The sequence below is a fragment of the Anomaloglossus baeobatrachus genome, chromosome 2 (assembly GCF_048569485.1).
Source record: "Anomaloglossus baeobatrachus isolate aAnoBae1 chromosome 2, aAnoBae1.hap1, whole genome shotgun sequence".
Taxonomy (NCBI): domain Eukaryota; kingdom Metazoa; phylum Chordata; class Amphibia; order Anura; family Aromobatidae; genus Anomaloglossus; species Anomaloglossus baeobatrachus.
In genome coordinates, this window is record NC_134354.1 from 423044769 (window position 1) to 423071432 (window position 26664).

The following is a 26664-nucleotide window of genomic DNA, read 5'->3' on the forward strand; positions in this document are numbered from 1 at the left end:
ACACAGTATAATGGCCTATATGCAGTATGATGCCCCCCACAAGTAATGAATAACAATAATAATAATAAAAAAAACCCTACACCTAGCCATGTTCCCCAGTGTGTGGCCTAGGGCTTGGCGTAGCAGGTATGATTTAGTAGACTCCTGTCTCAGATTCATAGCCAATGGCTTTCTCCTCCACCATTGTACTCAACAGTACTATCTGCATGCTGAGTATTCAGATACTGTTGACATAAAGACTTCGGACAAGTTCCCACAGACTCAGGGGCCCCATAGTGGTCTGCTGCTATGGACAGCTCTGAAGTAGAGGCTGAGGCCTACTGGAGGATTCTTCAGTCTGAGGCTGGTTGGGCCCTTAATGTTTACTGGCACTAATATGTGCTGTGCAAGTGATTACTCTTCTGGTGCAGAATGATGTCCTTCTGTCTCTTTCTGAAGCTGTGTGACCCCCCAGCGTGAGCTTCAGTAGATTAATCTTATTCAAAGACTATAATGCGACTGAAGATTAATCACTGATCCCTGGAGAGATTAAATCAGTCAGTGTACATAATTGTCATTCATGGTAGCATATCTTGGAACAATATATTTTTTGTAACTAACATAATAAAATCCTCTTTGCATCAGATCTAGTGATCAGTGGGTACCTCTGGAACTGATGTGTTTATTAGTCCCCACTAGGGAGTGGATGTTAGTGGATTCCTCAGTATGCAGCACAGCATCATATTATACACTGTATATAACTAATGGGAAAGAAATGCAGAATTCAGTGCTGCTGATAGGACATATTGTCAGGACACATTTTTAATATTTTGTGGCGACTAGAATAGCTGACCCTAATACTTACCCCCTTCTGCTGTTCAGATGGTAATCTGGGATTAGGGTTAATATGACTCCTAATATTTTAATAAAATAGGTATGCAGGTTCTGCATATGTAATCATACTGCTTGTGTTGTTTTGGTGATTTGCTCATATTTTATCTTGTCGGGTTGATCAAACTCTGTGGAAGTGTTTGTTGCTGTCATATGTCATATTTCACTATAACGTTTATGCCTGTCATGTTAGTGATTAGGGAGATTTTTAATCTATTTAAATTATTTTAATATGAGCCTGTAGATAGACCAACAATTTGTTGTTTGTTTTTTTTTTTTGCTTTTTTACTTCGTATGACCATATGAATCTTTGCTAAAAAAAAAACAACAAAAAAAACCCCCACATGATTGACTTCTAAGAGAAAATATGCTTGCAGTGCATGTGAGGCGCCCGTGCCAGCAGCCACCGCTGCTCGGGTCCGGAGGATCCCTCGAGCCACAGACACACACAGCGGGTCCGGACCCGAGCAGCGGCGACATGCCGAATAAAAAGGGGGGACGTAGATGTACGGGCTAGGTCGTATTAAGTTCGTGACGCCACCCACGGTGTGTGGTGAGGTGGGACACCACCGCTGCTGTTGTGGGACACCCGGGGGAGATGTAGTGGCAGCTGGATGTTAACCGCTCCGTGGGTAGGGATGGTTGCCTCGGGACCCAGTGTCTTTGTGCAGTGTATAGCGATGGCAAGGACCAGTGCGCCTGGACGTGCGAGGGTATGTTTGGTTATTCATAGCAAATGAATCACATGAGTCTTTTGGTATACCAAGGTGCTGGTGGCCGGCCGCCGCAGCCGGTTACATTCAGGTCCCCCGCCCGGGCTGGTGGTCGCTGTCTTTTTCCCTCTGCACCTGTTTTGTGTATCGTGGACTGCCTGGTGTGGAACTCAGGAGTCCGCTCCTGGCTGGCTGTGGCCTAAGGAGCCGTGCCCTCAGACGCTGGCCCGTGGGATCTATGGGCCCTGGCGGTGGCCTTATCCCTATCAGTGGGCTGTTGTCTGCTTTAGGGTCTTTGGGTGGGACAAGACCTATAATCCTGTCCTCAATCGGTTAATTAGCTAGGCCGCTGGTTTCGGTCCTGGCTTCAGGGTCCGAGTACCCCCTCTGTGCTACGGTTTCCGGGTCAGTTCTCCGTGTCGGTACCAGCGGGCTACAACCCTGTCCCGGTCCACCTCAGATCTGCCGAGCAGTCTTCCCATCTCCTGCTGACGGAAACCACCGTTTGCCACCTAGCCAAAGGCACCAGGGCTCCAACCCTGGCATCGTTCAACTTGAGCTTTTCCTCCTGCTGGGACTACACCTAGCCTCCAATCCTCTCCACTTGAACTCTAGATTAGACTGTTCGCTTAGCCCGGGGCGGGAAGAACAGGGGCTGTCTAGACCCCTAGGTGGGTGTTCCCAACCGCCTGGTCGCGCCCACTGGTGTGTCCATCTTTCCCTAAGGCGGGGTGACTAGGGTTTCAGGTCGGCTGTGTGTTACCTAGGTGAGGGAAGGTGTTATGTGGGGGCCTATCTGTGACTACCTGGTTTTGCGCTGTTTTTTCCCCAGATGAAAAAAGAAGCAAGATGTCGATTCTAAGGCTGGACTCACACGAACGCATGAAAAAACGATCCTATTCTCGTTTGCGAGAGTAGGACGATTTTTTTCTCACTGGTCATCCATGTGCTCTCATTGTGCTCTCTGTTTTTTCCTCAGCAGCTGTTACTCATTTACATTTACAGTGTTCTGTGATACATGATAGGATTGTATTTAGAAAAACGCATGTCACTAGGATGGTCCGTGTGACATCCGTTTTTTCCTTGCACCCATTGACTTGCATTGGCGATTCTCGGCTGTTTTACGGATGAAAACGCAGCATGCTGCTACTTTTCTTGCATCCAGAATTTGGATGCGAGAAAAGCTGACCAACTGCTTTCCCTCATTGATTAACATTGGTCAGAGTGCAATGCGAGATTTTCTGGCATTGCACTCGTCCAATTTTCACGCTCGTGCGAGCGCACCCTAAGGCTGAGTTCACATTTCCAGTAATCATTGCTTAGAACGGATCCAGCAGCAATCCGTTGGTAAAAAAGTTGCGCAAACACAACTTTGTCTGTTTTGAAATTGTCTTTTTACAGAATCCATTTTGTAATTTGGGAGTTTATGGAAAATGGATCCGTTAACAGATTGCTATTTATCTTCCATTTTAAACTGATCCAGTAAGCAAAAAACGGATCCATTAATGGATACGTTTCCCATAGACTTCAATGTTAATAAACGAATCCAACAAAAATAAAAACATTTTTTTTTCATAAAGTACAAAAAAGTTGTGTTTGCAGAGCTTTGTTGCCAATGGATCTCTGCAGGATCCGTTCAAATGGATGATTACTGGACATGGGAACTTAGCCTTAGGCGGGCTTTGCACACGACAATATCGCAGGTGCGGTTAAATCGAAAGTGACACACATCCGGTGTCGCTCTCAACATCGTAGTGTGTAAAGCCTTTTACATACGATTAACGAGCGCAAAAGCATCGTTATCGTATGATCGGTGTAGGGTCCGACATTTCCATAATGCCGCTGCTGCGACGGTACGAAGTTGTTCCTCGTTCCTGCGGCAGCACACATCGCTGTGTGTGAAGCCGTTGGAGCGAAGAACATCTCCTACCTGCGTCCCGGCCGGCTATGCGGAAGGATGGAGGTGGGCGGGATGTTTACGTCCCGCTCATCTCCGCCCCTCCGCTTCTATTGGCTGCCTGCCGCGTGACATCGCTATGACGCCGCACGACCCGCCCCCTTAGTAAGGAGGCGGGTCGCAGGGCAGGTGAGTGCATGTGAAGCTGCCGTAGCGATAATGTTCGCTACGGCAGCAATCACAAGATATTGCAGCTGCGACGGGGGCGGGGACTATCGCTGCAGCGCCGGTAACACATTGTTACCGATGTCGCAGCGTGCAAAGCCCGCCTTAGAGTATGCTCACACAATGATTTTTTTAACATGATGGTCCTAGCTGAAAACTAAGTTTTTAGTGCACTTTTGGTTTTTATTTTACTTGCTGGGGCATTTTTCTGTTTCAACTGATTCAGAAGTTGGAACATTTTTTTTTTCAAGCAGAATTACCTAAAAGAACGACAGTTCTTTCTTTTCTACTTGCGAAAAAAACAGCACAAAGTATAATATAGGTGAGTTTTTCCATCAACATCAATTGGAAGCTTATTTGACATTCATATCAAAGTTCAGGTAAAAAACCCTCTCTGTGAACATACCTTTAGGGTATAAGACACTTATGGAAAATGCTGGCAGTGGTGTTTTTCTACCTCTTCCTTGACGTCTTTTGCAGTAGCTATACCGTCAATGTTTTTTTTCTAAACTGTGTGTTGCAATAGTGAACGGCTTCCAAGAGAAAGCCGCCAGAAAAATGGTCAATTCAATTCTGTTAACCGCGTGTGGCTTTGGAAGTCTGAAGTGGATAAAAGAAGTATAAAAAGCCTGAACATTGCTCTACCTATGTGCACGATTTTTGCTGGGCTTTTAGCACTTTTTCAAGCCTGCGACACACATCCGTGCCGCCGGTACGTGTTTGCCATTTATTGCACGTACCGGCGGCACGGAGACACGTTCAGCAATGCTACCCTATTGTAGCAGGCACACACACTTAAAACAACACGGAACGTGTGTCCGTGTGCGTTTGTACGTGTGTGCGTTTTTCTACACACTGACATGTCAGTGTTTTCTCCGGCAGCACGGGTGTCACACGGCCCGCACCCGTACCACACGGATGTAGTGTGGATGCGGTCCCGTGTGACACGCGCCGGAGAAAACACACGTGTCAGAGAAAAAAAAACCTTAACTCACCTTCTCCAGCCCTCCTGTCTCTGCCGCTGCTGCCTCTTGCTGCCGACCGCCGCTCATTATTCTCATTTAATATTCACTTCACTGCGGCCGGAAGCAGCAGCAGCGGGGAGACGGCAGGGCTGGAGACCGAAGATCAGCACCACGGACAGCAGCAAGGACCACGTGAGTATGTAAATAACCTGTTTGTATGTTATCACGGATAGCATGCGGAGAACACACGTGGCCCGCACGTACCAGACATGTACTTACCTGCACGCAACACACAGGGGAAATACGTGTCTCGCGGCACGTGCGTGATTGTCACGTGAGTGTGGCAGAGGCCTCAAGCTGAGTCTCCCTGAAACCGATATATACCCTTAGGTGGTTCAAAAACCACAGCATTTTCAAGCAGAAACTTCTTGAGAAAATTGTTTTTTCTGAAGCGGATCCAAAAATCAGTTTTGGCAGAGATTATTTTATGAATCTTTTTGGAGCCTTCTGATTTAGCAGTGCCTTGTTTGGAACGGATGCCATAAAGAAGTGACAAGAACATTTTCTTTTCTTGTTTCAACAAGCATTTTTCAAGGAAAGAAAAAAAAAATGCTAAAAAAATTTAACAAAGTGGATTTTTCATAGAAAAGAACAGGAAGAGTTCCAAGAGTTTTTGAGGAATATATTTTGTAGTGAATTCACTTTTAAAAAATAAAAAAAAAGAGTGAAAAGCATTGACTCCTCGCCCTAAGCCTTATTAGAGTATGTGGACCCAATGTGTTTTTCAGGTGGATTTAGCTTGAAATCTGCAATAAAAAAGGTCAGAAAATTCTGAAAAAAAGTGAACATACAGTGCCTACAAGTAGTATTCAACCCCCTGCAGATTTAGCAGGTTTGATAAGATGCAAATAAGTTAGAGCCTGCAAACTTCAAACAAGAGCAGGATTTATTAACAGATGCATAAATCTTACAAACCAACAAGTTATGTTGCTCAGTTAAATTTTAATAAATTTTCAACATAAAAGTGTGGGTCAATTATTATTCAACCCCTAGGTTTAATATTTTGTGGAATAACCCTTGTTTGCAATTACAGCTAATAATCGTCTTTTATAAGACCTGATCAGGCCGGCACAGGTCTCTGGAGTTATCTTGGCCCACTCCTCCATGCAGATCTTCTCCAAGTTATCTAGGTTCTTTGGGTGTCTCATGTGGATTTTAATCTTGAGCTCCTTCCACAAGTTTTCAATTGGGTTAAGGTCAGGAGACTGACTAGGCCACTGCAACACCTTGATTTTTTCCCTCTTGAACCAGGCCTTGGTTTTCTTGCTCTGTGCTTTGGGTCATTGTCTTGTTGGAAGATGAAATAATGACCCATCTTAAGATCCTTGATGGAGGAGCGGAGGTTCTTGGCCAAAATCTCCAGGTAGGCCGTGCTATCCATCTTACCATGGATGCGGACCAGATGGCCAGGCCCCTTGGCTGAGAAACAGCCCCACAGCATGATGCTGCCACCACCATGCTTGACTGTAGGGATGGTATTCTTGGGGTCGTATGCAGTGCCATCCAGTCTCCAAACGTCACGTGTGTGGTTGGCACCAAAGATCTCGATCTTGGTCTCATCAGACCAGAGAACCTTGAACCAGTCTGTCTCAGAGTCCTCCAAGTGATCATGAGCAAACTGTAGATGAGCCTTGACATGAAGCTTTGAAAGTAAAGGTACCTTACAAGCTCGTCTGGAACGGAGACCATTGCGGTGGCGTACGTTACTTATGGTATTGACTGAAACCAATGTCCCCACTGCCATGAGATCTTCCCAGAGCTCCTTCCTTGTTGTCCTTGGGTTAGCCTTGACTCTTCGGACAAGCCTGGCTTCGGCACGGGTGGAAACTTTCAAAGGCTGTCCAGGCCATGGAAGGCTAACAGTAGTTCCATAAGCCTTCCACTTCCGGATGATGCTCCCAACAGTGGAGACAGGTAGGCCCAACTCCTTGGAAAGGGTTTTGTACCCCTTGCCAGCCTTGTGACCCTCCACGATCTTGTCTCTGATGGCCTTGGAATGCTCCTTTGTCTTTCCCATGTTGACCAAGTATGAGTGCTGTTCACAAGTTTGGGGAGGCTCTTAATTAGTCAGAAAAGGCTGGAAAAAGAGATAATTAATCCAAACATGTGAAGCTCATTGTTCTTTGTGCCTGAAATACTTCTTAATACTTTAGGGGAACCAAACAGAATTCTGGTGGTTTGAGGGGTTGAATAATAAATGACCCTCTGAATAAACTTTTCACAATTTAAAAAAAAAAAAGAAAAAAAGAAATAACATTCTTTTTTGCTGCAGTGCATTTCACACTTCCAGGCTGATCTACAGTCCAAATGTCACAATGCCAAGTTAATTCCGAATGTGTAAACCTGCTAAATCTGCAGGGGGTTGAATACTACTTGTAGGCACTGTATGTCTATGTAAAAATGACTAGTGCATATATTGAGGCTTTTAAGAATTTTTTTAACCACAACTTGTTTCCAAAAATGTCAAGCAAAAGAAATAAGTGACTAGGCCATTTGTCAGGCTTGTCCTGCTCGAAGAATACGCTTTGTTTTACAAGTCAGCACAAAAGACACCCGGAAAACACTTGGGTGGCTTTGAGAGTTTAGCTAGTGGTTTCTTTGTTGATGAATGGAGAGAAAAAAAAAAAAAAAAGTCTGGAAATGCTAATAAAAAGATGACTAAAAAATGATGGAAAACCTTATCAGTGCACTGGCTGGTACCATTGTCGTGGCAGCCATACTACACTTGAAGAACATTGTGTATTTGCCTCTAGATCTGTAGCTGCTAAGACATAATGTGTGGCCTCATTTGGGGGCATAATAAGGCAGGAGAGTGAATTTCCACAACTTTTGTGGCACCATAAGGCAGGATATTGAGTTTCTACAGCATTTGGGGGTGCCATCAAGTGGGACATTTAGTTTCTGCAGGTTATGGGACACATAACTCAGGACATTGAGTTTCCACAGCTTTTGGGGGCAGCATAAGGCTATGTGCCCATGGGACAACGTATCCGCGGATTTTGCCCTAGGTTTGTCCGCAGGTTTCCCGCAGCTGCTCCCCGGAATCTGCAGCTATCCATTGTTGCGGGATTCGAGCATTTTTGTTGCGGTAAACCTGCAGAACAAGTGCAGAAATACCTCCGGATGTCCTGCCCTCTATCTCCATAGTGGAAAGGCGGGACAGCTGCAGATATTTCCGCATGAATAATTGACATGCAGTTACGTGCGGCTGTGGGACATCTGTGCCGCCTCTACAGCAGTTGGACTGCTTGGATCCGGGGGTTGCTGTGGCTCGAGGGTCTCCGGACCCGGGGGCTCGCAGCCACTCGAAAATAAAAGGGGACTATTTACAGGGGATGTGTTCGTGACGCCACCCATGGTTTGCGGTAAGGGGAGTACCGCCACTGATGATGGGAGTACCCGGGGGAGATGGAGTGGTGCAGCCAGATGTCATTCCCTCCACGGGTAGGGGAAGACCCCGGGATTCTGGATGGTGGAGGCGCAGGGAAGCGTGGTGCAGACTGTGCAGCAGGCAGGACGCAGGGAAGGGGGGTGGGGGGGAAAGCAGCGTACTCAGGCCGTGTGGATGTTGGTGCAACCATTAAGTAGACTCTCACACAGGAGTAAACCAAGTCTCTGGGTGCCGCTGCCTTGCTGGGGAGCTCGTCCGGGAATCTGTTCCTGTTGTTATTGCTGATGGTCCTGACCTTCCTCCATGCACTGATGTTTAGACGTTTCTGAGTGACCCCTCGGCCTGAAGCTTTCGGGGTCCGTGCCAAAATCCTCGGGTACGTTGTCCCGTGGGCACATAGCCTAAGGCTGGATATTGAGTTTCTACAGCTTTTGGAGCCACCATAAGGCCATGTGCGCATTTTGCATCCAGTACCTTGCAGAAATGAACAGAATTTGTCAATGTCAAATTCGGTTTGGACCACAAACGCAGGAAATACACGTGTTTTTATAGCGTTTTTGCTGCGTTTTACATGCATTTTCTGTGCTTAAAGCAGATGCATTTTCAATACAAATACACAACTAAATAAAGTTTAAACATTCAAACACTATGAAAAAAATGGTAATAAATATCATGCTTTAAATCATACACAAAATAGCTAATTTTAATAAAAAGATGAATGTGATCTAATATGTATAAAATTACATTAAATTATTGTTTCTCTTTTTTTTATAATGTCAAAAACACAAGCTTTGATTTTGTCACAAAAGTATGCATTTTGCATCAGAAACGCATGTAAAACGCCAGGATTTTGATTGCGTTTTGATCATGATCATTTACTTTAATGTTAATAAAACGCTGCCAAAATGGCAGAAACAATTGACATGCTGCTTCTTCAAACGCAGGGATTTTGACAAATTTTAAGCAACTAAAGCGCAGCGTTTTTAAAAGCATCGTGCGCACAAGAAATCACAATTTCCCATAGACTTTGCCTGGAAATTAAAACACGTGCAATTTTGCATTAAAACGCTGCAGTTCAAAACGCTGCGGAAACGCATGAAAAAAACCGCAACGTGCGCACACAGCCTAAGGCCCTTTGCTATTCATATGAGGTTTCTTTAGTTTTCCCTTTTCCTGGAGAGGTTTTGAAAAACAAGGAAGAAACGTCACTTGTTTGCAGCGGATCTTGAAGGAAACCTCTCCAGAGTAGAACGTGGCCGGACAAAACAGAAAAACCTTGAGAAAAAACTCTGCAAAACACTTTAGGAAAAGGAACATTCCCCTAAAACAAGAGCGTTTCCGCTTGGAAAAACGCATGAACATAAGGCCCGGAAAAGGAAGGCGTTTTCTCCAGTTTTCTGGTGTAATATACCTTCAGATGCTGCACAGAATAGCAAAATGTGCACCCCCCATGGTGGTAATGAACTCCAGGCCCCAACCAGAGAGACACTGGTGCTGGGGGGCTCTGCAGGTGTGAGGCCCCTCATTCATCACCTGCTCTTCCATAGCCTGGCATGCACACCGGCTCTAATGACCGTGTGTAAGCTCTCAGTGTGCCCAGACCCGGCTGGTGCGGCGGGTGAGCGCCTCCGGTGATCCTGGAACGACAGGTAGAGGTCAAAAGAGTTCCCTGAGTGAGTGACCTGCGCGCTGCAGTGCCGCGGACGGCCGCTAGATGGCGGCGCTCTCCCGGCACTCCGTGCGCCCAGGCGCCACACTCCCGGTGTAGTACCCGAGAGCTCGGCTGGGTGGCCCCTTCCCTCGATGCTGCCTGGGCGGAGACAGGAGCCGGAAGTCGGATCCACAGGCACCGGACTGACCGGCGGGCACCGGGACACTGCGGGAGAGTAGTTCGCCATGTCCGGGTATATCCCGGGACAGCTCCCGGTGGATCGGAACCAGGAGCATGAGTTTGTTCGGGCATATGAAGGAGTGCTGGAGAGATATAAAGGTACACGGTGTGGGAGGGAGGAGGCACAGCGCTGGGCACTACTGGGCTGCCCGCAGATGGTGACAGCTCCGCATGACAGGCTGCTGATGTGACAGCAGAGCATGTCCGGGCTCTGCACAGCTCACACACTGGGGGACAGATGTAGCAGAGCTGATGTGTCATTTAACCCTTTGCCTCCACTTTCTGCATAGTCTTACCATGGAGGCCCAGTGCTTAGCACATTGGGGTCCTGGGATCAAATCCCACCAACATCTGCAGGAGTTTATATGTTCTCCCCTTGTTTGTGTGAATTTCCCCCCCACACCCCAAGGACATACTGATAGGGAATGTAGATTGTGTGCCCCGATGGGGACAGTGATCACATCTATAAAGCGCTGTGGAATTAATAGCGCTATATAAGTGAGATAAATACATAGAATCACGTGACAAGCTCGCCTCTGCTACATCAGTATGTGGCTGTATGTGCGCACCGTGTCATGGGGTGGCTCGCTCCCCACCTCTATCCTTAGGCTGTTGTCTAGGTCAGGATGCCCCTTTACAGGAGCCGGTAAGCTCATGTTACCCATGGAAGCAGTGCTGTGGCTATGTATGCACTGGCCCTCCTATATAAGTGTGTATGTGTGTGTGTATATATAATATATAAATAAATAATTTATGTGTGTTTATATATTTGTGTGTATATATACTGCATATGTGTGTGTCATATATATATATATATATATATATATATATATATATATATATATATATATAAAAGACACACACATATGCAGTATATATACACACAAATATATAAACACACACATAAATTGTATATATATATATATATATATGTATATATGTGTGTTTATATATATATGACACCTTTTATATCTGCAGTGTGTGGAACACGTATGCAGATGAGGCATGAAGTGCAGTGTGGGCGTGTCTGTGCCCGGGTAGAAGCTAAGTGCACTGACACGCCCACACTGCACTTCATGCCTCATCTGCATATATCTTCCACACTAGATCTCTCACAATCCGCATAGCGGATCTCTACAGGGAGGGTATCGTTTTTATAGGGGGCATTTGCCTATACAGACATACTTCCATGACAGGTTCTCGTATTACACCAATGTTATGTTTCTGTGTGACGGCCGGTGTGTTAGGGTGTAACAGTGAAGTGTTCAGTCAGCCATGGGTGTAACAGTGATATGGGAAGGAAAACATACGGTAGCGTAGCATGGGTGTAACAGCTGAGACTAAGGGGCAGTTGTAGGGTGTGCCGGCATGGAGCGGAGTTCTTCCAGCCGGTAAGGGTTAAGTATTTGTGCCCGTCCTGACACCACCTGATGTAGGGCTGTGATGTACAGGCCCGGTCTGAGGCTTGCTAACAATAGGGTGGCTCATTGCCAGTAACCTCTTAATCATAAGTCTGGTGACGCGTTATAGGAATAAGGGAACACCGCACAATCTGCAGGGGGGGAATATGGGGGACGGGGCGTAAGGTAACTGCAGCCTCCTTATCTGTGGTCGCCGGTATTTCAGGGGTTAAGCTGCTCTCAGGTTTCCGTCACCTTGGATTTCTTTGGCCTGTATACCTGTAAAATACACCACTCGATCTCCAGCACTCACTTTTCTATATTCTTGTGACTTACAGCAGGTTATTTATTACCCAGCGTAAAAACCTCCAAGAAGCTAACAGAATCCAGGTACGGGCTCATAGGATGTATTCTACCACAGCAGCCGGTATTGGGCATCTGTTCATGCCATTTTGGCCACCAGTCTTTTGTTGTATACTGGGTACCGGCTGATATCTGATTGGTTACTGCGATGGATATTGCTTACCTTTTTTGCATGATGCTGTGTTGGTGCCTTGTAAGTTTAGTGGTAACTTAAGGAGCACTTGTCACCAGACTTAGCTCCTTATTTTAGGACGTGAGTCTGAGGAGGCCTCACTTTACATGGCCACTAACAAGTTGTAAAAGGGCTGACATGCCCACAACGGCATACAGCAGGGGGACTCTTTTAGTTTTGTGCACCCAATTTCTGTTTAGTTTTTTTTCATCTTGTAGGTTAATGTAATAAAATAAGTGGTCTTTAATGTGAATCTGTCACCTGGAGAAACACCCTTTAGTATGTACAGTACAGACCAAAAGTTTGGACACACCCCCTCATTCAAAGAGTTTTCTTTATTTTCATGACTCTAAAAATTGTAGATTCACATTGAAGGCATCAAAACTATGAATTAACACATGTGGAATGAAAGACTTAACAAAAAAGTGTGAAACAACTGAAAATATGTCTTATATTCTAGGTTCTTCAAAGTATCCACCTTTTGCTTTCATTACTTCTTTGCACACTCTTGGCATTCTCTTGATGAGCTTGAAGAGGCAGTCACCGGAAATGGTTTTCCAACAGTCTTGAAGGAGTTCCCAGAGATACTTAGCACTTGTTGGCCCTTTTGCCTTCACTCTGCGGTCCAGTTCACCCCAAACCATCTTTATTGGGTTCAGGTCTGGTGACTGTGGAGGCCAGGTCATCTGGCGTAGCACCCCATCACTCTCCTTCTTAGTCAGATAGCCCTTACACAGTGGAGGTTTGGGGTCATTGTCCTGTTGAAAAATAAATGATGGTCCAACTAAATGTTCAGTATGCCTTCAATTTTGAATAAATCCCCAACAGTTTCACCAGCAAAGCACCCCCACACCATCACACCTCCTCCTCCATGCTTCATGGTGGGAACCAGCCATGTAGAGGCCATCCGTTCACCTTTTCTACAAAGACACGGTGGTTGGATCCAAAGAACTCAAATTTGGACTCATCAGACCAAAGCACAGATTTCCACTGGTCTAATGTCCATTCCTTGTGTTCTTTAGCCCAGACAAATCTCTTCTGCTTGTTGCCTGTCCTTAGCAGTGGTTTCCTAGCAGCTATTTTACCATGAAGGCCTGCTGCACAAAGTCTCCTCTTAACAGTTGTTCTAGAGATGAGGTGTGTCCAAACTTTTGGTCTGTACTGTAGGTGCACAACATGTGGTCCAGGTGCCACATGAGGTCGGCCATGCCACTCTATGTGCCCCCCAATTAACTGGAAACAGGAACACTTCACTGTATGTTACTACTAACTTGTAAGTGAAGAATGGTGCCTGGACAGAAGCAGAGATGGGCAATATTTCCCATATATCAGGAGAATAGGGTCCCTTGATCCGTGTTTGGCACTGACGGAATAACTGAGTTAGCCGTGGCCATTTATGCATGGAGATATCTCGACTGTAGTTCATAGGAGTGGTAAAATGACAAACCGTTAACGTAACACCCATCATCTTTAATGGAGAAAGTCACATGTATGCAGGGTCTTCTCCTCTAATGCTAATTCTTGGTATTGCAGATTGTACAGGGACGTGAATGAATTGCTATACAATGGTTTCTGTCTAAGTTGGCAGGTTTGCCTAAAAGGTACCTGACACCTCTAAAAAGCTATGTACCTGCAAATCTAGGGATAATCTGCAGGTAAATGGTGTTTAAATACAGTTTAGCTGCCTTACTGAAGCAGCGGCTACAGGGAGAAAATGAAGATTTATTCTCCCTGCAGCCACTTGCTTTCAGTCTTTGGGGCTGTGCAGGGAGCAGTTACCTCTCACTACACTGTGAGCATGCTGTTATTGCACACCAGTACATTGATTGACAGCCCATGCTGTATATGCTATAGAACAGGCAATCAATTTGCTGATGGGAGTTCCCTGCACCATCACTATCACTACAAGTGAGCGGGTGCAGGGCGTATAGAATTTAATTTTCTCTCTGTAACCATGCTTCCAATGAACCTGGCAGGAATGATTTAAACTCCATTTACCTGCATGTCACCGCTATATTTGCAGGTAAATAGTGTTTATCTAGGTGACAGGTTTTCTTTAACCCCTTAACAACCTGTGCAGTGCGCATCGGTGTCATATGTTCAAAGCAAACTCAGGAGACGAGCTTGCACCATCCCCAGCAGATGATGGCTGTGATATTCAGACATCTGCCACTAACTGCCATAGGTGGAGTCAAGCTCTGTCCCTATTAACCTGTTAAATGCCAGTGTCTGACAGTGGCATTTATCACGCGCAGATAGGAGGCATGCCATTCCACATTCCATTCACAATGGGTTTTTTGTTGAAGACCCCCGTTCCTGTCTTGATGGTGTTCTTATGAAGACCATCCTGTAACTGGCCTTCATAATGGACTATGATTTTTTTTATCGTTTTACCGGCGGCAGACTATTGTGAACGATCAGTTGATCGCTCACAGCAGCCGGTCGCCGGGCGCTCAGCTGATTGCTCACAGCAGCCGGTCGCCGGGCGCTCAGCTGATTGCTCACAGCAGCCGGTCGCCGGGCGCTCAGCTGATTGCTCACAGCAGCCGGTCGCCGGGCGCTCAGCTGATCGCTCACAGCAGCCGGTCGCCGGGCGCTCAGCTGATCGCTCACAGCAGCCGGTCGCCGGGCGCTCAGCTGATCGCTCACAGCAGCCGGTCGCCGGGCGCTCAGCTGATTGCTCACAGCAGCCGGTCGCCGGGCGCTCAGCTGATCGCTCACAGCAGCCGGTCGCCGGGCGCTCAGCTGATCGCTCACAGCAGCCGGTCGCCGGGCGCTCAGCTGATCGCTCACAGCAGCCGGTCGCCGGGCGCTCAGCTGATCGCTCACAGCAGCCGGTCGCCGGGCGCTCAGCTGATCGCTCACAGCAGCCGGTCGCCGGGCGCTCAGCTGATCGCTCACAGCAGCCGGTCGCCGGGCGCTCAGCTGATCGCTCACAGCAGCCGGTCGCCGGGCGCTCAGCTGATCGCTCACAGCAGCCGGTCGCCGGGCGCTCAGCTGATCGCTCACAGCAGCCGGTCGCCGGGCGCTCAGCTGATCGCTCACAGCAGCCGGTCGCTGGGCGCTCAGCTGATCGCTCACAGCAGCCGGTCGCCGGGCGCTCAGCTGATCGCTCACAGCAGCCGGTCGCCGGGCGCTCAGCTGATCGCTCACAGCAGCCGGTCGCCGGGCGCTCAGCTGATCGCTCACAGCAGCCGGTCGCCGGGCGCTCAGCTGATTGCTCACAGCAGCCGGTCGCCGGGCGCTCAGCTGATCGCTCACAGCAGCCGGTCGCCGGGCGCTCAGCTGATCGCTCACAGCAGCCGGTCGCCGGGCGCTCAGCTGATCGCTCACAGCAGCCGGTCGCCGGGCGCTCAGCTGATCGCTCACAGCAGCCGGTCGCCGGGCGCTCAGCTGATCGCTCACAGCAGCCGGTCGCCGGGCGCTCAGCTGATCGCTCACAGCAGCCGGTCGCCGGGCGCTCAGCTGATCGCTCACAGCAGCCGGTCGCCGGGCGCTCAGCTGATCGCTCACAGCAGCCGGTCGCCGGGCGCTCAGCTGATCGCTCACAGCAGCCGGTCGCCGGGCGCTCAGCTGATCGCTCACAGCAGCCGGTCGCCGGGCGCTCAGCTGATCGCTCACAGCAGCCGGTCGCCGGGCGCTCAGCTGATCGCTCACAGCAGCCGGTCGCCGGGCGCTCAGCTGATCGCTCACAGCAGCCGGTCGCCGGGCGCTCAGCTGATCGCTCACAGCAGCCGGTCGCCGGGCGCTCAGCTGATCGCTCACAGCAGCCGGTCGCCGGGCGATCAGCTGATCGCTCACAGCAGCCGGTCGCCTGGCGCTCAGCTGATCGCTCACAGCAGCCGGTCGCCGGGCGATCAGCTGATCATTCGGCCGCCGAGAATGTGTGAGGGGTGCGGAGTGCAGGGTGGGTGGAGCCGAGCGGGACCATGGCGCTGAGGACGTCAGTGCAGCGAGGAATGCAAGGCTGGAGACAGGTGAGTGTGTGTGTGTGCGTGTGTACATGTGGAGTGCGGGAGGGGGCGCAGCCGAGCGGGAAAGTGTCGGGCTCCCTGTACACGTAGCCAGGGTAAATATCGGGTAACTAGGTAAAGCACTTTGCTTGGTTACCCGATATTTACCTTGGTTACCAGCGTACATCGCTTAGCGCTGGCTCCTTGCACCCGTAGCCAGGGTAAATATCAGGTTACTAGGCAAAGCGCATTGCTTAGTAACCCGATGTTTACCCTGGTTACGTGTGCAGGGAGGCGGAGAGAGCATGCACAGCAAAATCCTAATGATTGCGCTGCTCAAAAAACGGTACATGCAGCATTCCCTCCGCCCGACACAGCGTCAAAATAACGACGCTGCGTCGTGCAGCAGATGCAACGCAATACCATCCGTTGCTATCCGTAGCTAATAAAAGTCTATGAAGAATATAATGCTTTCCTGCAACGGTTACCGTAATTCCTCAAGGCTGCGGATAGCAACGGAAGCCGTCCAACGCAAGGGTGAAAGTAGCCTTACAAATATTGGAAAAGGGTCACAAGCACATATTTTTATTTTTTTTTTTTCAAATTTCCATTTTTTTTTTTTCAATTGCTTAAACCCCCACCCCCCCATGTAAGTTTTGGTCTTGCTGTAATCCTACTTACTTGGAGAATCCTATTTTCCAGGTAATTTTTACTGCACTATGAACAGCATAGACACAAAACCCCCTAAAACAATTGCAAAATTGCAATTTCACCGCAATTTTTTTTTTCTCAGTTTCTAGAACATTAAATGGTAAAATGGATGATGTGTTTCAAAATTCCTAATTCTAAGCCTCATAAATTTTTGTTGGTGAAAATATTAGTTATGGCTCTTGGAAAAAGGTGAAAAAAAAACCAAAAGCAGAAAATAAAATTGCCAGATCCTTCGGGGCTCAGAGTTAAGTTGCCAATTAGTAGGTATGTTGGCTCATTGGAGATTGGGTTGGCTGTTGAGCGCACAACGTTGGTCAGAGCAATATTTGCTAGAAATGTTCCGTTCCTTACCTTTTACCTGTATATTGTGCATTTAGCGTTGTGGCGGTCAGGGAGTGTTACATCGAGCGGCTCGCAGCTCTTTCCCGCTGTGACAGCTGTAGTTTGGCAGGCATGTGACTGCGCTGTGTAAGTTACTGGGCCGGGCCGGGCCGGGCCGGGCTGAAGCTGCGGCAGAATGTCTTTTCTATGTGATATGTTAGTCTAGGGCGAGTTGGAATTCGACATTTGCATGGAATCTGCTTGCAGTTTACTATGTGGGACCCGGCGAGCATGGCAGGTGTGTGCCTCCTCACACCGTACATAATGATATAGTAATATACAAAAGGAATTTGTCAGACCTGCTTCTTAAAGCTTCGAGGTGTCTGACATTGAAGGAGTGGCAGGACGGCTAAGGTGTGTGTGCCCCCAGGGTAGACGCGGAGAGGGTAAATCAGGCGTGCCCCAGACACTTGCTTCCTTCCTGCGTCTATCTAATCTGTCAAGGCATACGGGGCCGAGGTGCCATCCGATGGTCTCTTCCAATTGCAGATAGTCATATTATTTACTGATCGGCGTCCCTTTTAGGATGTATTATTACTATTCGGATGCATCACCAAAGTTAATGGCCTGCAGAATAATATGCACAGGTCATCAGATCATTTGCCATAATGATGTAGCTGGGAATCCCTGAGTCAGAAGCAAAAAGGCAGAAACACTAAAGAAAAGCAGAGCGAGGATTATACAGTGACCATCCGGTAAATACCGGGGCTGGCACTGCTGCTGGGGGCCGCATCACTTCACAAGACCATCTGCTCTCAAGATGAATTTTAATACAAATGTGTCATTGCGAATAATTTTGTCTAGTTTGCTTCCTGTTGAAAAGCACAAAAAAAGGATGCCACATCTGCCTGGAGGTTTGCCTTTATATTGTTGGAGTTCGCTCTTATAAACACTGCACGTATTGCCTTCAAAAATTCATTGTGAGCCAGTCATTTGTGAGAGGCTGTGCAAAGACATTTTATGGCAGCCATGAGGAAAAAAATGCTATAGAGCTGGAAGGACGTGTTCATTTTATATTTCTGTTACTGTTCTGGTAGTATAGCCACAATTCTGACCCAACTGTCTACAAATAATACTGTGCTTCTGGGCCATTAGACCCACAATCAGGCTGGGACTAAAGGCTCTGTTACACGCAACAACATCGCTAATGAGATATCGCTGGGGTCACGGAATTCGTGACACTCATCCGGCCTCGTTAGCGACGTCGTTGCGTGTGACACAAGCGACCGCTAACTATCAAGAATACTCACCAAATCGTTGATTGTTGACATGTCGTTCATTTTCAAAATATCGTTACTGCGTCCTCCGGCAACGAGGTGGGAGTGACGTTAATGCGGCTGCTCTCCGCCCCTCCGCTTCTATTGGTGGCCCGCTGTGTGATGTTGCTGTGACACCGCACGAACCGCCTCCTTAAAAAAGAGGTTGTTCGCCGCCCACAGTGACGTCGTTAGGAAGGTAAGTTGGTGTGACGCGTACCGGCGATATTGTTCGCCACGGGCAGGGATCTGCCTGTGACGCACGAACGATGGGGGCAGGTGCTATGTCGCTGCGTGTAAAGCAGCCTTAAGGGGACGTCCCAATGATCAGTGTTAGGCTATGTGCGCACGTGTGCGCTCTGCACGGCACCTAAAAGGTGCGCTTCAGAGCGCAGCTGAAAAGCTCCGTTCTGAAGCGCATGGTGCCGGCGAGAACGTGCGCTCTGCCTGCAGCTCCTTCCATAGACAGAGCAGGGGCTGCCGGCAAAGCGCACGGAAGATGTGACATGTCACTTCCTAGAACGCAGCGATTCGGGCAGCAGCCGAATCGCTGCATTCTAATATGCCACGTGCGCACGGCCCCTGCACAATCTCCATAGACTGTGCAGGGAACGCAGGACGCATACAGTTACGCTGCGCTACAAAGCGCAGCGTAACTGCACGTGCGCTACACGTGCGCACATAGCCTTAGGCTGCGCTCACATCAGCGGTATTCCTATGGAATTGCGGCTAGATGCAGTCACGTGCAACGCATATGACCGCATCTTGCCACGATTCCATTGCAAATGAATGCAACTGAAACGCATTTGTGCCGGATCCAGCATTCCGGCAGAATACCGCTGATGTGAGCGGCGCCTTACTCGCATTACAAGCAAAGTGGATGGGATTTATTAAAATCTCATGTCCACTGTGCTTCTTTGTTAAGGTGCGGAAACTGACCGGCGGTGCGTGTTTGCATTCTGCAGCATCTCCCTTTCTGTTCTCGGAACACTCAGTTTTCTGTCCGGATTTACCCTATAGACTTGCATTAGATATGGATAATCCAGTAATTAGGTGAATAACTTACGTGCGTTTTTGGTGCATTTGCGCAGTGGAAACGCACTAAAAGCGCATGTAATCTGCATTAATAATGTCAATACCAGGAAGTTTCAAAAGCAAAACCGCGATACCAAATAAAGACCAAAAACACATCAAAAACGCAATAAAAGTGCAGTGTCAAAAGCGCAATGAAAAAAAAAACACATGTAAATTAAAATGTGGAGATGGTGCCAAAATTTTGTAGCTTCAAGGAAATGACGACTTTAAAAATAGAAAAAAAAATCCAGCATGTCCTGGTTAGAAATACCCTGTTAATCATTGTCATCATCTCTATTTTTAAAGTTATGAGCCTTCTACTGCAGCATATGTATATACATAGATACATAATATTTAGCACTAAGCCTGTGTACTAAATGTCATGTATACTTCTCTATATGTATATACATAATATTTAGCACTAAGCCTGAGTACTAAATGTTGTGTATACTTCTCTATATGTATATACATAGATACATAATATTTAGCACTAAGCCTGTGTACTAAATGTCATGTATACTTCTCTATATGTATATACATAATATTTAGCACTAAGCCTGAGTACTAAATGTCGTGTATACTTCTCTATATGTATATACATAGATACATAATATTTAGCACTAAGCCTGAGTACTAAATGTCGTGTATACTTCTCTATATGTATATACATAGATACATAATATTTAGCACTAAGCCTGAGTACTAAATGTCGTGTATACTTCTCTATATGTATATACATAGATACATAATATTTAGCACTAAGCCTGAGTACTAAATGTCGTGTATACTTCTCTATATGTATATACATAGATACATAATATTTAGCACTAAGCCTGAGTACTAAATGTCGTGTATACTTCTCTATATGTATATACATAGATACATAATATTTAGCACTAAGCCTGAGTACTAAATGTCGTGTATACTTCTCTATATGTATATACATAGATACATAATATTTAGCACTAAGCCTGTGTACTAAATGTCGTGTATACTTCTCTATATGTATATACATAGATACATAATATTTAGCACTAAGCCTGAGTACTAAATGTCGTGTATACTTCTCTATATTTATATACATAGATACATAATATTTAGCACTAAGCCTGTGTACTAAATGTCATGTATACTTCTCTATATGTATATACATAATATTTAGCACTAAGCCTGAGTACTAAATGTCGTGTATACTTCTCTATATTTATATACATAGATACATAATATTTAGCACTAAGCCTGAGTACTAAATGTCATGTATACTTCTCTATATGTATATACATAGATACATAATATTTAGCACTAAGCCTGTGTACTAAATGTCATGTTTACTTCTCTATATGTATATACATAATATTTAATACTAAGCCTGTGTACTAAATGTCATGTATACTTCTCTATATGTATATACATAATATTTAATACTAAGCCTGAGTACTAAATGTCGTGTATACTTCTCTATATGTACAGTTAGGTCCAGAAATATTTGGACAGTGACACAAGTTTTGTTATTTTAGCTGTTTACAAAAACATGTTCAGAAATACAATTATATATATAATATGGGCTGAAAGTGCACACTCCCAGCTGCAATATGAGAGTTTTCACATCCAAATCGGAGAAAGGGTTTAGGAATCATAGCTCTGTAATGCATAGCCTCCTCTTTTTAAAGGGACCAAAAGTAATTGGACAAGGGACTCTAAGGGCTGCAATTAACTCTGAAGGCGTCTCCCTCGTTAACCTGTAATCAATGAAGTAGTTAAAAGGTCTGGGGTTGATTACAGGTGTGTGGTTTTGCATTTGGAAGCTGTTGCTGTGACCAGACAACATGCGGTCTAAGGAACTCTCAATTGAGGTGAAGCAGAACATCCTGAGGCTGAAAAAAAAGAAAAAATCCTTCAGAGAGATAGCAGACATGCTTGGAGTAGCAAAATCAACAGTCGGGTACATTCTGAGAAAAAAGGAATTGACTGGTGAGCTTGGGAACTCAAAAAGGCCTGGGCGTCCACGGATGACAACAGTGGTGGATGATCGCCGCATACTTTCTTTGGTGAAGAAGAACCCATTCACAACATCAACTGAAGTCCAGAACACTCTCAGTGAAGTAGGTGTATCTGTCTCTAAGTCAACAGTAAAGAGAAGACTCCATGAAAGTAAATACAAAGGGTTCACATCTAGATGCAAACCATTCATCAATTCCAAAAATAGACAGGCCAGAGTTAAATTTGCTGAAAAACACCTCATGAAGCCAGCTCAGTTCTGGAAAAGTATTCTATGGACAGATGAGACAAAGATCAACCTGTACCAGAATGATGGGAAGAAAAAAGTTTGGAGAAGAAAGGGAACGGCACATGATCCAAGGCACACCACATCCTCTGTAAAACATGGTGGAGGCAACGTGATGGCATGGGCATGCATGGCTTTCAATGGCACTGGGTCACTTGTGTTTATTGATGACATAACAGCAGACAAGAGTAGCCGGATGAATTCTGAAGTGCACCGGGATATACTTTCAGCCCAGATTCAGCCAAATGCCGCAAAGTTGATCGGACGGCGCTTCATAGTACAGATGGACAATGACCCCAAGCATACAGCCAAAGCTACCCAGGAGTTCATGAGTGCAAAAAAGTGGAACATTCTGCAATGGCCAAGTCAATCACCAGATCTTAACCCAATTGAGCATGCATTTCACTTGCTCAAATCCAGACTTAAGACGGAAAGACCCACAAACAAAGCAAGACCTGAAGGCTGCGGCTGTAAAGGCCTGGCAAAGCATTAAGAAGGAGGAAACCCAGCGTTTGGTGATGTCCATGGGTTCCAGACTTAAGGCAGTGATTGCCTCCAAAAGATTCGCAACAAAATATTGAAAATAAAAATATTTTGTTTGGGTTTGGTTTATTTGTCCAATTACTTTTGACCTCCTAAAATGTGGAGTGTTTGTAAAGAAATGTGTACAATTCCTACAATTTCTGTCAGATATTTTTGTTCAAACCTTCAAATTAAATGTTACAATCTGCACTTGAATTCTGTTGTAGAAGTTTCATTTCAAATCCAATGTGGTGGCATGCAGAGCCCAACTCGCGAAAATTGTGTCACTGTCCAAATATTTCTGGACCTAACTGTATATACATAATATTTAGCACTAAGCCTGAGTACTAAATGTCGTGTATACTTCTCTATATGTATATACATAGATACATAATATTTAGCACTAAGCCTGTGTACTAAATTTCATGTATACTTCTCTATATGTATATACATAATATTTAGCACTAAGCCTGAGTGCTAAATGTCGTGTATACTTCTCTATATGTATATACATAGGTACATAATATTTAGTACTAAATGTCGTGTATACTTCTCTATGTCTATATAGACCAATCTGCACCAAATTTGCTGGATGGTTAAGTCCTAAACCTCAGAAGGTTTGTAGACCAGGTTTTAGCGTTCGTGGACGATGGACCAACCGTTCTCAACTTATTTGCCAAAATAAAACTGAATATAAAAGGAAATATTAATTTACAACCCAAGGACTGGACCAATCTGACCCAAATTTGCCACACACAGTGAGTGAAACAAGTATTGAACATGTCACCAATTTTGTAAATGAATATATTTCTAAAGATGCTATTGAAATGTATTTCTCACCAGATGTTGGTAACAACTAGAGCTGATGGAACGCCCAAAAATCTGGGATCGGCGGATCACTGCCAGATTTTAAAGAGTCCGATCCGCTCCGGAATCCGGTGCCCATATAAGTCAATGGGGACCGGAATCCGGAGATTAGAAACGTTTGTGGAAGGGCTAGGGGGCTTGGAGTGAGCGCGGTATATTCACCGAGGCGCTGTCATGGCGGCACATTCCTTCCGGGTCACGCTTTTCCATTCCAGACCAGAGCTGACAATTCCATATTCATTGTTTTGCACGCCCGCCGGCGCGTGTAATTGGTTGCAGCTAGATGCGCCCCCACCCTGATTGGTTGCAGTCAGCTGACATGCTGCCAATCAAAGGCGCCAGGATGGCCGGTGGGCGGGGAAAGCAGTGCAAGTGTCTGCGGGTCAGTATCGTGGTAAGAAAAAAAAACATTTGGCAGCACAGATATAGCCCACGGCTGCAGCCCCAGCTGCCGGGCAGTATCTGTGCTGTGTAGCCAGTCACACGTGCGAGGCTTTGCCGGGTGATTCCATGGAAGACTCGAGTCCCTCGCATGTGTGATTCCGGTCTAAGAGAAATCGCATGCGGCTTTTTTTTTAATTAATTAAAAAAAATTACGACGTGCGGTTCCCCCTAATTTTCATCCCCAGCCAAGATGACGCCGACTAGGGGCTGGTATATTCTCAGCCCGCAGCTGCTCGGTATTGCCGCATCTATTAATGTGAAAGTCCCGGTGCATTAGTGGCTCTTCCCGGTGGCCTGATGCGGTGCCAATCAGGGTAATAGCAGGGGTTAATAGCAGCACACAGCTGCTACTAAACCCTAGGTTTGTGATGGCTCAGGCGTCTATCAGATACCTGCATCACAAACCTGTAAGTGAATGTAAATAAACACAGACACAGAAAAAAATCCTTTATTTGAAATAAAGTTCAAAACGCGCCCTCCTTCACCCCTTTATTATCCCCAACACCCTGCAGCTCCGGTGTAATCCACAAGACGTCCCACGCCAACACATCCAGCTCTGCTTCATGTCATAGCCAGCAGTGTAGAGAAGACTGCCAGCTCTGAGTGTAGTCTATTACTGAGCCGCGATAAGCGATGACTGCAGCAGAGACTGTAACAGGCTGGGGGCCGCATCAGGCTGCAACCAATCATAGACAAGAGGACGGCCGGTGGGCGGGGAAAACACGGAAAGCCGTGTGTATGCGATACAGTACAGGAAGTGAATGCTTGACCCGGAAGCAGTGTGACGCCATGACACAAAGTCTCGGTAAATATGAAACTCTCATTTATTACTTGTTTTGTTTATTTTTATTAATTGCCGAATCCGGATCATGCACCCAGAATCCCGCGCCCGGGTCCGACACACAGATAGCGCTGAAACCGCGCGGATAAGGACTTTTTACAGTCCGGATCCACTCAACCCTAGTAACAACCCATCCAATCCACAGAGGCAAAGAAATTGAACCATAGATGTCCATAAATTTAGTGAGGTGTGATAATGAGAAATGACACAGGGAAAAAGTATTGAACACGTTTACTGAAATAGATTTCATACTATGTACACAAGCCTTTGTTGGTGGTGTCAGCTTCAAGATGCTTCCTGTATGGAGAAATTAGTCGCATGCATTGCTCAGGTGTAATTTTGGTCCATTCTTCCACACAAACGCTCTTCAAATCCTGGAGGTTATGCGGGCTCCTTCTATGAACTCTGAGCTTTAGTTCCTTCCATAAATCTTCTACTCAGGTCTGGTGATTGGCTGGGCCATTCTAGCAGCTTTATTTTCTTTCTCTGAAACCAATTGAGAGTTCCCTTGGTTGTGTGTTTGGGAGTATTGTGTTGCTGAAATGTCCACACTCGTTTCATCTTCATTGTGGTAGATGGCGGCAGGTTTTTATCAAGAATGTCTAGTTACATTTGTCCTTCCTTCAATTTGAAGTTTGCCAGTGCCATATGCTGAAAAACAGCCCCACACCAGGATGTTCTCACCTCCACTCTTCACCGTTGGTATGGTGTTTTTGTGGTGATTTTGTAGTACCTTTTGGCCTTCAAACATGGTGTGTATTATGACATCCAAAGAGTTCAATTTTGGTCTCTTCTGGGCAGACTATACTCTCCCAGTATTTCACATGATAGCCTTAAAGTTTGCTCAACAACATTTAGACAATGCGCACACTTTATAGATCCAAATCTGCATGTGCTAGCAGGAAAAAGCGCTGCAGATAAAGTGTGTTTTTGCCACAATTTGATGTTTTTTTTTTCATTGCTTCCAATGGTGAAAACGCAAAAAAAAAATGCCGATAGAATTAACATGCTGCAGATTTTTTTCAGCAAAAAAATCTGCACGGAAAAAATCCTGGAGGTGTGCACAGCACTTCAGAATTCTCAGACTGCTGGCATCAGGATTTCCTTGCAGATATTTGAAAATCTGCAAGAAAAAATGCTGCAAAAACGCACCGTGCGTACACAGCCTTAATGTGCTTGAACATGCTTTCTGGTCTGCAGTAGTCTTCTGCGGTGAGCGTGCATATAGGTCAGGGAGCGTGAACGCATTACTTGTTGGCTCTGAAACAATTGTTGATTCAAGGGCTTTCTGTAGCTCTCCATAGGTGGTTCTTTTGGCTCTTGGACAAGACTTTTGATAATTCTTTTCACTCTGCTGTCTGAAATCTTGCGGAGGGCAGCTTTTCGTGGCCAGTTTATGGTAAAATGGTATTCTTTCCACTTCCAGATTATGGCCCCAACAGTGCCCAGTGGAAGGTTCAGTGGTTTAGAAATGTAACAATGAGATTGTGAAGGTCTTGAGACAGCTCACTGGTTTTACCTATCGTGAGATGTTTCTTGTGTGGTGCCTAATGAGACACCTTTTTGTGAGCCATCAGTTAAAGCAGCTATTATATTTTTGCCATGTCATTACTCTTTATTACATATCTCTAAGGACATCTATGGTTTGATGTATTTGCTTGTGTGGATTGGATGGGTTGTTACTGACATTTGGTGAGAAATTCATGTCAACAGCACCTTTAGAAAATTGGCGACTTGTTCAATGCTTATTTCACCCGCTGTAAGTAAATTTGGGAAATTTGGAAGGTTTTCAACTAGGTTTCAGCTCTCTGGGACCTGCTGTTCTCAACATAATCACCCCAAAAAATGGACTACAAAAGTGTTCTTGAATTAGTTGCCAAAAAAATCAGAACACAACAATTTCTAATTTACAACCAAACAATTGGACAAATCTGCATCATATTTGGCATATAGGCAAATCAGGCATTTCCAAGAGTTTGACTGGGTTCTAGCACACATATACAGTGGCATGGAAAGGTTTGGGCACTCTGGTCAAAATTGTTGTTATTGTGAACAGTTAAGCAAGTTGTAGATGAAATGATCTCTAAAAGGCACAAAGTTAAAGATAATATATTTCTTTTGTATTTTAGGCAAAAAAAAAATATATTCTCATCTTTTGCATTTTAAAAATTACAACAAGGAAAATGGGCCAAGGGACACCCTTGGAAATTTGGGTGCTCAGAGAACATTGACCAAGGTTTCAGATCTTAATTTGTCTGTTAGGGTTATGTCTTGTTCACTATCCTCGTTAGGAAAGGCCAGGTGATGCAAATTTCACAGCTTTATAAAAAAGCCAGCATCCTCTAACCTTTAAAACAGTAGCCATGGGTTCTTCTAAACAGCTG

The 26664-nt window shown here is 45.9% G+C and overlaps 1 protein-coding gene and 1 long non-coding RNA gene across 11 annotated transcripts in view; one reads left to right on the forward strand and one right to left on the reverse strand.

Annotated features, from left to right (window-relative positions):
• MACF1 (microtubule actin crosslinking factor 1) overlaps window positions 1-26664 on the forward strand; it is a 519073-nt gene that overhangs the window by 70242 nt on the left and 422167 nt on the right. The window contains exon 1 of one of the 9 annotated variants that reach the window (XM_075336192.1): window positions 9946-10111. The exons of the other annotated variants lie outside the window; for them this stretch is intronic. Coding sequence (XP_075192307.1) covers window positions 10018-10111 — 94 coding nt within the window. The 5' untranslated portion in view covers window positions 9946-10017. Of the gene's footprint in view, window positions 1-9945; window positions 10112-26664 lie in introns of those variants that run through there. 9 annotated transcript variants of the gene reach the window in all.
• LOC142291569 (uncharacterized) overlaps window positions 1-26664 on the reverse strand; it is an 86916-nt gene that overhangs the window by 17351 nt on the left and 42901 nt on the right. The window contains exon 3 of one of the 2 annotated variants that reach the window (XR_012750509.1): window positions 12333-12705. The exons of the other annotated variant lie outside the window; for it this stretch is intronic. This is a non-coding gene — a long non-coding RNA (uncharacterized LOC142291569). Of the gene's footprint in view, window positions 1-12332; window positions 12706-26664 lie in introns of those variants that run through there. 2 annotated transcript variants of the gene reach the window in all.